At 41.8% G+C, this 12,247-nt stretch overlaps 1 protein-coding gene across 5 annotated transcripts in view; it reads left to right on the plus strand.

Moving 5' to 3' along the window:
* The first annotated feature begins 4,252 nt into the window (after nt 1–4,252).
* Nucleotides 4,253–12,247, plus strand: part of LOC125457479 (multiple epidermal growth factor-like domains protein 6) — a 299,945-nt gene continuing 291,950 nt past the window's right edge. For all 5 annotated transcript variants that reach the window (XM_048541696.2, XM_048541697.2, XM_048541698.2 and 2 more), the window contains exon 1: nt 4,253–4,751. In XM_048541696.2, coding sequence (XP_048397653.1) covers nt 4,672–4,751 — 80 coding nt within the window. In that variant the 5' untranslated portion in view covers nt 4,253–4,671. The remainder of the gene's footprint in view (nt 4,752–12,247) is intronic.

The raw sequence follows: 12,247 nt of genomic DNA on the forward strand, positions 1-12,247 counted from the left end.
TGACACTATTAGAAGAACCGAAGACACATACACCAGACACCACCAACCTCATCAGCAAGGACAACATCATCAAGCTAGTGGACCTATGCCTCACCACCCACTTCACTTTCAATAACAAAACCTACAGACAAACCAATGGTACACCCATGGGATCTCCGATATCAGGGTTCTTAGCAGAGGCAGTAATGCAGAGACTCGAAAAAACAGCTCTGCCAATCATCCAACCCAAACTTTGGGTCCGCTATGTAGATGACACCTTTGTCATCACTAAACAAAACAAATTAGAGGAAACCTTCAAGACCATCAATAATACCCTTTACTGGCACAACATTCACAAAAGAGGAGGAAAACAACAACAAACTGCCATTCCTAGATGTCACAGTAGAGCGAACAGTCAATGGGGAACTTCAAACCAGCGTCTACAGGAAAACAACACACACGGACCAAATACTGAACTACAGGAGCAACCATCCCAACACTCACAAACGAAGCTGCATTAGAACATTATTCCAACGAGCCACCACACACTGCAGCACAGAGGAACTACGAAGAGCAGAAGAAAATCACCTATACAGCGTATTCAAAAAGAATGGGTACCCTATGAACACAGTCCGCCGATTCCTCAGCAATAAACCCAAACAAACAGACAAAACGGGCTCAGAAACCATAACTACTCTCCCCTACATCAAAGACATTTCCGAAATGACTGCCAGACTACTCGGACCTCTTGGCATCAGGGTAGCCCACAAACCCACCAACACACTAAAACAGCAGCTAATGAACTTAAAAGACCCTATACAGACAACAAATAAAACGAACGTTATCTACAAAATACCTTGCAAGAACTGTGACAAACACTACTTTGGACAAACTGGCAGGAAGCTAGCCACCAGGATACATGAACATCAACTAGCCACAAAACGACATGACCCACTATCACTCGTATCCTTACATACAGATAAGGAAGGACACCACTTTGATTGGGACAACACCTCCATCCTAGGACAAGCCAAACAGAGACATGCACGAGAATTCCTAGAAGCATGGCATTCCAACCGGAATTCCATCAACGAACACATTGACTTGGAGCCAATCTACCATCCCCTGAGAAAAAGAACAGGAAATGACATCACCAACCCAAGGAAACCTAACCAGATAAATAGAAAGCGGGACATAACACCAGCGCTTCGTCGGAGGCTCACTGATGATGTTACCTAGAATGGTGACGAAACGTCTGAAAACTAACCTTCCAGCTCAGCGAGCAAACTCACATCCATTCTAACTATATTGAGCTAAAGTATATTTCTTCAACATTTGTTTCCATGGATTACCCATCATTGTATTCCAAGCACAGTGAAAAATGTTTGAGAAATCCACTTTTAAAGGAGCCTCATCAGTAAGTAGCTATGTTACAATAAGTTCCAAGAGTTTAAACAAAACTATTACTATCACATAATCAGTTTTGTAGTGCTCCCCCATGGAATCAGCAGGTATAGAGTGAAACAGATGTACTAAAGCAACATAAATCAGTTCATTTTTGCTTTCCAAAATTTGTAACATGGGAACGTATAGTACCAGAAAAGATTACTGCAGTTCTTCTGGCTGCTCCCCAAATCTGAAAGTGCTCTGTATTTTTTTTACCTCTCAGTCATTTATTTTGCCAAAAAATCATATTTTTATCATCATTTACATGATGTACTTAAGTCAAAACTGTCTGATCATCTTCCTTTTATGATCTTGAACACATGTTTATTATCTAGTCACTTTTCACATGGATGGGCACTTTATTTTTCCAAGCCTTAAATGCTTCATAGAATCTGGAAAGAAACAGGTAACTAGGGATCACGTTGATAACACAATAAAGACACGTATTTAAATTCCCATTACCTGACATCGGCTGTGGTCACTCCACAATTTGTCGAACTTTCGCAGGGAGTTGCTGCATCAATGTACATATTTTAATAAAAGCTTTAAACTGAGTGGTGGTGAGTGATCTTGGAAGTACCAATAGGTACTGAATATACAGTGAAAATCTAGCAGTGCTATGAGTGCATGGTAATTATATCCTGAGAGACGATGGCATGACATTTTCTATGTAAGTGAACTAGAATGTTTTGCTATGTCAAAGGAACCACAAAAATGTGAATTGTTGGAATAACTAAAAAAAAAGAGAACAGGAAAGGAAAAACTGGCAAACTGAGAACAACACATAAAATTACTTCAAATTTCTAGGACAAAACAAGTCATTCAGCCCAATAGCTCCACAATGTATTTATGTTTCACATGAGCTTTCTCCTGTCCAATCATTTCAATGTGCAACAGGATCCCAGGAAGACCGGTTTCAGCTGCCATGAGAAAAGGATGGCGTTGAGTACAGGCAACTTCTAGTGTATCAAAAAGGTTTTTGAATTGATAAAGGAACAATGATTTATACAGCCAACTATTCATTTAACAACTGCTCCTTACATAACCATAAGTTATATGACCATCTTGCATGAATTAATACTAAATTAAAATTTTAATGTACAATTTAACCTCTTCTATCCTGCAAAGGCTATAATTAAGTTTTTACATTTGAAACCCAAGTATGAAAATTATAAGTGGGATGTATGGCCAGTACTACTTTGCAGTCCTTTCTTATTGAGAGCTCTAGTTGCAACTGTTAATTTGGTTTGAATAATTCTCCTGAAGTTTTTCCCCTGCTTCAGCTGGGCCTTTTATGTATGTGATCTGTCAATATTCTCAAACTGCAAATTTTTAAAAAATATGAAACGTATACTGCAGGGAAGAAATCCAATTTGTGCCAGTTGCCAAACAGATTCATCCTAACCCAAAGCTGTTGGTTGCAGGCCTAAGTAAAATGTCACCCTGGGAGTGGCTGACTTCCAATTAAGCCATGAATGAAGGGGATAGTAGGAACTGCCGATGCTGGAGAATCTGAGATAACAAGGTGTAGAGCTGGATAAACACAGCAGGCCAAGCAGCATCAGAGGGACAGGAAAGCTGATGTTTTGGACCTAGACTCTTGTCCTGAAACGTCAGCTTTCCTGCTCCTCTGATGCTGTTTGGCCTGTAGTGTTCATCCAGCTCTACACCTTGTTATCTTAAGCCATGAGTGAACTTGAGTTTGGGAAGTTGCAACCTGACTTGGGTCCACAACTTTAACCTAATAAGTGAGCAGGCAGAATAATGTTCAATTTATGGCAAGGTAATTACAAAATGGCATTGTTGCTGGACTAGTAATCCAGAGCCCTAAATATGAATCCCACAGTGGAAGATGGGAGGAATTCGGATTTTTAAAATAAATGGAATTTAATGTTTAATGATGGCCATGAAATTATTTTTGAGTGTCTCCCTTTAAGGGAAGGAAATCGGCTCCTCTTTACCTAGTTTTCATTGATGATGGTACAATTGCCAATGCCCTTCATGCTCCTCAGATGCCTATGTAGTCCATCTATATCCAGGTTTGGGCTGACATGTAGCAAATAACATTAATGCCACATGGCAATGACCATCTCCAGCAACACATATATATCACCTGAACATTCAACAATATGCTGTCAATGAATCCCTCAATTAAAGGACCCTGAGGGTTACAATTGTCCAGAACCTGTTCTGGACTAGCCATGTAAATATCGTGGCTACGAGAGCATTCAGAAGCTAGGAGTCTTGCAAAACATAACTTTCCTCCTAGCTCCACAAAGCCTGTCACAAGGCACGCATCAGGAGTGTGATGGAATACTCACTCCCTTTTGCCTGGATGAGTGCAGCCCTCCTCTGCGACCATGGTATCTTTGCTTATCTTTCCCCGCACAAAGTGTATAAACAAGGTGCGCTTATGGAAACTTGCATTCATTAACTCATTTTGCAAGCCCTTAGTAGTGTCGTTTAATGCAACATAAGTCTGTAAACAAAAACAGAAATTGCTGGAAGAGCTCAGCAGGTCTGGGCATCTGTGGAGAAAAATCAGAGCTAACGTTTTGGGTTGAGTGACCCTTCCTCAGAACTAACTTAAGTAGCTAGTTAAGACGAGTGCAGAGATGCGTCTCATTCATGTCTATGAACGCTTCTAAATAAAATCTTGGAGGCTGCATGCAAATTGGATGCTACAAAGCAATGAGCGGTGGAGCTTACGCACAGGCAAAAAAGATCCCCGTTGTGTGAATGTGTGCAGTAACCATGACTCCGGAGTGTCACATGTTACAAGAGGGGGGGCTGCTTTGCGGAAGTGTGGTTTTTATGCTGGAGATTTGAAAGAGTTGCTGAGTGAGCCAGTGATCGGCCAGAACAGGTCCCACACGCCACAGACTGAACACGAGTTAACTGTGAGGGTCCGAGGCTGGGAAGTGACAAGGGCAGGCAACATCAGCAACGGGAGGAGAAGGAGGAGGGAGAATCTCTGAGAAGGGTCGGGGACGTATTGGGGCGACGGGTTAAAAGTTGAAGTCGTGAGAGGAATTATAAAGCGGAAAAATAAATGTAACCTCCTGAGCAAGTGTCGACCGTTATGCAGAGGACATCAGGCTCAAATACAGCCGTTAATTTGCGTGTTAACAGGATGCAGCAGCTTCTAATCCATTCAGGCTGAAGGGCTTGAGGGGAGTGTAACAGTCCGAAATGATCGCTGCTTGAGTCCCACTCAGTCCCCAATTTTCAGCGAGGGAAACAGCAATGGAGCTCACTGCGGTAATTATCTGCCTGCACTTCTTCGCTATTAGGCAGGCAGTTTCGGTGGAACTTCAAGGAGACATGTGAGTATAAATTATTTCTCCATTTCTTAATTATCTCCATGTAATCCATTGAGAACACAGCCTGTTCGTGTGTCAGTTACGCTGTGTTTGAATATCTGTTTCGGTCGCGAATGCCAAAAAGGCAGCCACATAATTACAATGTTTTAGCGGCGAAGTGATCCCTCTCACGCCGAAAGGAAAGCTGCTCAAGAGCAGAGCGATCAGACGGGGCACGGGCTAAAACGGCCAGCCGCTGATTTTGTTCTGGCTTTGTCCGTTTTGCAGTAGTAACAGCCGAAAGTTTAAACTGAGATTCCCGATCATCCCTGAATGTAGAAATTCTCTGCTCACTAATCTCTCGGCCAGTCGTGTTGACAGAGACCGAGCGATTAATACATGGGCTAACCCCCTCTCTCGATGTAAGACCCGTGCAGGGAAATAGCGAGACTGTGAATGGTAAATAACTGTAGTGTTCTGGACACCTCTGCTCTGTGCACTAGGACATGGGTCCCTGTGATATTGTACAGTGTGAACTAGGAGTTCTGAGATTTGGGTTCGTCAATGACAGGCACCGTTCCTGGGATTTTATTTTATACATTTTGTATTCAGTAAGAAGGCAAACCCACTGAAACTTTCTGTTTTTACCGCATTTTAAGTGACAGGATGTGTTGCTGTACAACAGATGCTGCACCGGCTTTATTTCCCAGAGTGGGGATTCACTTAGTAGCTCAGAAAGGTGTATCGCTAAAATGTGGTCATTTGCGGAGATCTCCAAACCCTATCTGACAATTGCCTGTATGTCTTAACCTTTAGGCTTCAGCGCGACACGATCGACAACCAACACGAACTTTTTTGAATCTGTCTGTAGGGGTCAGTGTGAACCACGGCTGGAGTTGTGCTTGCTGTACGAACCTATGAATTTCATTTTCAGACCAGTTTGCATCAGTCTGTGAGGCATCCTTCATTCTGGATGGGCTGTTTCCAGTTGCTCTTCAATAGTCGAGGGGTTTTTTTTGCATTAAAAGTAGGCCAAACAATGCAAACAAAAATAAAATAAGAATGTAGTCTTTAAAAAAGCATCAGAAATTACAACTGGAGAACATTAAACAAATTAGGAGAAGTAGATGATAACCGTTTTGTGATTTATTGAAGCGTCAGATTGAGTATGAATGTGCTATTAATATTACAGACATGTATTCCCGAACAATATTAGGCACTTGGTAAATCGCCAAGGCGATTAGAAACACTTATTTCACTCATCCAGAGAGACCCTACACCCCACTTACGCATCAAATTAGAACCACAGAGTTGTACAGCACTGAAACAGAGCCCTTGGATCCAACTCGTTAGTGCCCACCAGATATCCTACATATATCTAGTCCCATTTGCCAGCATTTGGCCCATAATATCCCCCGGAACCCTTCCTATTCATGTGTCCATCCAGATATGCCCTTTTGAATGTTGTAATTGTACCAGCCTCCACCACTTCCTGGCAGCTCATTCTATACACGCACCACCGTCAGTGAAAATGTTGCCTCCTTAAGTGTCTTTTAAGCCGTTCCCTCTCACCTTAAACCCATAGCGTGCAGTTTTGGACTCTCCTCCACCCTGCGGAAGAGACCTTGTCTATTTATCCTACTCAGGCCCCTCATGATTTTATAAACCTCTACAAGGTCACCCCTTTGGCCTCTGATGCTCCAGGAAAAATAGCCCCAGCCTATTCCCTATAGCTCAAACACTCCAATCTTGGCAACATGCTTGTAAATCATTTATGAACCCTTTTAAGTTTCACAACGTTCCTTCCTATAGCAGGAAGACCAGAATTGCACACAGCATAGGGCAACATGCAGCCTCACAGCGCCAGGGACCTGGGTTCTATTCCACCCTCAGGTGATTGTCTTGTCTGTGTGGAATTTGCACATTCTCCCTGTGTCTGCGTGGGTTTCCTCCAGGTGCTCTGGTTTCCTTTCACAGTCCAAAGATGTTCAGTTAAGTGGATTGGCTAAGCTAAATTGCCCATAGTGTTCAGGGGTCTGTATATTAGGTGAGTTATTGGGGAATTGGTCTGGGTGGCATGCTCCAAGGGCCAGTGTGGACTTGTTGAGCTGAAGGGTCTGCTTCCACACTGTAGGGGTTCTATGATTCACAGCATTCCAAAAGTGGCCTAACCAATGTCCTGTACAACCGTAACATAACCACTCGAGCTCCTATACACCATGCATTGACCAATAAAAAGGCAAACATACCACAGACATTCTTCATTGTCCCATTTATCTGCAACTCTACTTTCAAGGAACTATAAACTTGCACTCCAATGTCTTTGTTCAGCAACACTTGCCAGGACCTTAATAGTAAGGGTATAATTTGCCTTTCCAAGATGCAGCACCTCCCGTTTATCTAAATGAAATTCCATCTGCCACCCGTTGGCCCATCTGATCAAGATCCCATTGTACTCTGAAGTACCTTCACTGTTCACTACACCTCCAATTTTGGTGTCATCTGCAAACTTACTAAACGTACCTCCTATGTTCAAATCCAAATCATTCACATAAATGACGAAAAGCAGTGGATCCAGTACAAATCCTTGCAGCACACCGCTGATCACAGGCCTCCCGTCTGAAAAATAACCCTTCACCACCACCATATGTCTTCTACCTTCGAGCCAGTTCTGTATCCAAATGGCTACTTCTCTCTGATCAGTCCTTGCCTTTCCAAATGTATATAAATCCTGTTCCTCAGGATTCCTTTCAACAACTTGCCCACCGCTGATATCAGGCTCACAGTCTATAGTTCCTTGGCTTTTCCTTACTGCCTTTCTTAAACAGTGGCACCACATTAGCCAACCTCCAGTCTTCTGGCACCTCACCTGTCGCTATTGATGATACAAATATTTCAGCAAGGGGCCCAACAATCACTCCCTAACTTCTGAGGAGCTCTGCTGTACACCTGATCAGGTCCTGGAGGTTTATCCACCTATATGCATTTATTTTCAATTAGTCCACAACAATGCTTATTTTCACTATGCTATCTGGGAGTTTATTTTATATTTATGCCTGCAGGAATTTCCTGATATCAGTCCTAACATTACACCACTTCAGTTTGAATCAGTGTGCCTATAATCTACTTCTTCATTTAACATGACATTCCAGGTTAATTTTCTAGATTAGCTGTTCCAACTTCATCATCTCTGTCAGGTTGCCACTTTCCCCATGATTAGCTCTCTTTCCCAAGGTGTGTAGATCAACACGTCTGCAGATTAACCCATTGCTGCTCAGTGTTGATTTTATGCCCTAAGCTGAGCCTCTAAAATCTCAAACAAAAATGGAAATTGCTGGAAAAGCTCAACAGGTCTGGCAGCATCTGGGCGGAGAGAAATCAGAGTTAATGTTTTGGTTCAAGTTCTGCCTGTTCTGAGGAAGGGTCACTTGGCCTGAAACGTTAACCTATGATTTCTCTTCACAGATACTGCCAGATCTGTTGAGCTTTTCCAGCAATTTCTGTTTTTGTTTCTGATTTACAGCATCTGCAGTTCTTTTGATTTTTATTTGCCTTTAGATCTCACTTTGCAGTATCTGTAGCCATTTCAGTGCCATTGTGTCTTTCTATTCAGTGTCAGTAGTTTTTTAATAAATGAATAACATTTCACAGCAATCTGTTTTGAAAGCTATCAGCCATTACTCTGTACACTTGTTTGGCAAGTAGAATTGCACAGAATTCACAGCACGGAAACAGGCCATTCAGCCCAACAGGTCTGTGTTTGTGTTTGTGCACCTCAACAGTCACTTCCCAGGTTTACTTTCATTCATTAAGGGGGGTTATGGGCATCGTTAGTTGGCCAGCATTTATTGCCTGTCTCTAGCTGCCTTCTTGAGCAGTTACAGTCCATTTTGTGTTGGTGTGCCCCACTGTTACAGAGGAAGTTCTGGAATTTTTACCCAGTGACACTGAAGGAGAAGCAATATAATTCCAAGTCAGGCTAGCAAGTGACTTGGAGGGGAACTTACAGATGATGGTGTTCCCATATATCTGCTGTCCTTGTCTTCCTAGATGTTAATGGTCTTGTGTTTGGAAGGTGCTGTCTAAGGAACATTGGCGAATTTCTGCAATGCATGCTGTATATGATACAGACTGCTGCTACTGAGCATTGGTGGTGGAAGAGTGAATGTTTGCAGATGTGGTGCCAATCAAGTGGGCTGCTTTGTCTTTGATGCCAAGGAGAGGTGACAACCTAGTGGTATTATCGCTGGACTGTTATACCAAGGCCCAGGTCATGTTCTGGGAACCCGGGCTCAAATCCCACTATAGAAGATGGTGAAGTTTGAATTCAATAAAATCTGGAATTAAAAGTCTAATAATGACTATGAATCCATTGCTGAGTTTTTGGGGGTAGGGGGTGGGGATCCCACCTGATTCATTTGAGGGGAAACAGCCATCCTTACCTGGTCTGGCCTACATATGACTCCAGACCCACAGCAATGCTATTACCTCTTAACTGCCTCTGAAAAATTAGGGATAGACACATCTCATCCCATGCATGAATTTAAAAAAAAATGCTTGTGTTGTTGGAACTGCAATTATCCAGGCAACTGGAGAGTATTCACTCATACTCCTGACTTGTGCCTTGTAGTTTATTGGACAGAGTTTGAGGAGTCAGGAGGTGAGTTACTTGCAGCAGGATTCCTAGTCTCTGCCTTGCTGTTTATAGCCACAATATGTATAGGGCTAGTTCAGCTCAGTTTTTGTGGTATTAATGTTACCAGTTGTTAACACAAATCTGGATGTTGTTCAGGATTTGCTGCACTTGGATACAAACCTCTTCCACATCTGTAGAATTGTAAGTTGTATTGAAAATTGTGCAGTCGTCAATGAACCCTGCTCCTTACCTTATGATGCAAATTTATCGCATTGTACCAGCATGTCTTTCAATTCCACTCTCCCTCAAAATGAAAATATGCAGTTCATCTCAGCAATACTTTGTGTTTGCAGATGCCATAGTCTAACCATCTTCTGGGTGGAAAAGGTATTCCTGTATTCTGCACACAAATCTAATCTGACAGCTCAGAAAACAGTCCATTTACACTGCAGGTGATTTTAAGATTCACCGAGGGGCGCAGTACTGCCAGAGGCATCATCTTTTGCTAAGCCTGCAGTTTCAGAGCTGTTTCATTTAACTCCACTACCTCTATCATCTGCAAATTTGTTGACTTTGAATTAAGATTCCAAGTAGTGGTAAATTGGAAACAGTACACATGACGCTGGACCCTCACACATTCCGTATTAGTGCACAGCGGTGATAATGATAATCCATTGCCAAGATTGATTGGAGTCTAAATTAGCAAATGGGAAACTCACAAAGCCCTTTGCAAGAGCTTCAGTTTGACATCCCATGAAATGCAACTACTTTTCTTTTGATTCGTCTGAACAATATTTAAACCAATTGTACTGTACAACACACTTTATGTTGAGAAAAATGTGAAATAAGATATAAAAAAACTTTTCTATTTATTATTGGTGGAAGATACGTGAGTAATATATTCCAAACCCATTTTAGCTTGCAAAATTAACTTTGATTTTGGCAATTGCATGATCCATCAGTTAATGTCGCTGTGTGACTTTGATTCTCGGCTTTTTCATTGTCCATCTATTTAAGATATTAATTTTTCAAGCACATAGAACATAGAACATTACAGCACAGTACAGGCCCTTTGGCCCTCGATGTTGTGCCGACCTGTCGTACTGATCTCAAGCCCATCTAACCTACACTATTCCATGTACGTCCATATGCTTATCCAATGACAACTTAAATGTACCTAAAGTTGGCAAATCTACTACCATTGCAGGCAAAGCATTCCATTCCTTTACTACTCTCTGAGTAAAGAAACTACCTCTGACGTCTGTCCTATATCTTTCACCCCTCAATTTAAAGCTATGCCCCTCGATAAAAAATCTGAAGAAATTATTCAACTTAGTTATAGATTTTTGTTCTGTACCAAATATTTTGGCAGCAGAGCTGGATAAATTTAAAGATTCTGCCTCAATTAGGTTCTCAATTTAAGATTTTTTTCATAAGAACCTGAATAATGATACAGCCTTTAAAGAACTTTAACACTAACTTGCATTTATATAATACTGTTAATGAATTAAAACACCTTCAGAGTGACTTTCTCAAGGAAAGTTGGACACAGCGGTGTAAGGAGATGTTAGGATAGAGTATCAGAGGCGTTACCCAAGAGCTAGATTTAAAGAGCATCTTAGAGGAAAGAGAGCACAGGAGGATTAGGTTGGAGGTGGTGGGGGAAACAATTCCAGAGATTAAGGAATGCTTCAGAGTACTGAGCATAAACAGAACTACAGCTGGCTAAAAAAATGTACAATGCAGTTACAAAATATAAAGACCCACTCTAAGCAGTCCCTACTGAGATCTCCTTCAAAACTGCTGGTTTCCCTCAGTGCGTCTGTGGGGTTTTTTTTTGCTGTTACTTCCTGCATTTTATAGTAAATTACAAATATGTTCTTAAAATTAGTTCAGGAAAGTCGAATTTTGTGTTCTGTTTTATTTCATAGTTTCTACCACTTTTACATATATACTTTTTCATATTAATACCAGACTTATAGTTTCATTCTCTACTATGTTGCTGGCAAGAATGGAGCTAGCTACCTGCAAGAACTTGGATTTACATTTACTGCCAATTGTAAGACATGTCTGGCATTTGACATGCACGTATTTACTGGGTGCTGCAACCTGTGACCTTTTCTGATTAAGCAGAGTCACTACAATGTACAAGCAAACTAATCAGCCCATCAAGTCCACACTGACCCTCTGAGTAGCATCTTACCAACAACTCTATCCTAACCCTGTAACCCTGCATTTTCCATGACTAATCTACCTACCGGTATATCTTTGGACTGTGGGAGGAAACTGGAGGAAACCCGCACAGACACAGGGAGAATGTGCAAGCTCTATACAGATAGGTGCCCAAGAGTGGAATTGAACCTGAGTCTGTGGTGCTGTGAGCCAGTAGTGCTAACCACTAAGCCACTGTACTGCCGAAAATGTTTGAAAAGTTTTAAGTCAACCCTCATTCCAGTTCCTTGGGACTGTTTCTCAGGTGAAACACTAAACGTAGGTTGACATTCAGAAATCTCAGGGTGCCATTTTGAGAAAGAACAGGGTTGTTCTCCTGGTACCCTGGGCAACTCTTATCCCTCAATCAATATGTAAAAAGCCGATTAATGATTTGACTGCAGTTGCAGGAATTTGTTGTACATTACTTGGTTGCCATGTTTCTGCACTATAACAATAAAGCAATTTCAAAAGCATTCAGATCATCGTGAAATGGATTAGGAAGTCCTGAGGATGTGAAAGGCCTACATAAATATTTGCCTTTCATTTCTTTAGTTGGAACATTGCATTCATTAAAGGTGGCAGGTACCCAGGCAGGCACCAGCCTTGCATACTTGCTTATATAACCACAATGTAGGAAATTGGGCCTGGGTTCCAAAGGGGCAGGTAGAAG

This window comes from Stegostoma tigrinum, chromosome 14 (genome assembly GCF_030684315.1).
Source record: "Stegostoma tigrinum isolate sSteTig4 chromosome 14, sSteTig4.hap1, whole genome shotgun sequence".
Taxonomy (NCBI): domain Eukaryota; kingdom Metazoa; phylum Chordata; class Chondrichthyes; order Orectolobiformes; family Stegostomatidae; genus Stegostoma; species Stegostoma tigrinum.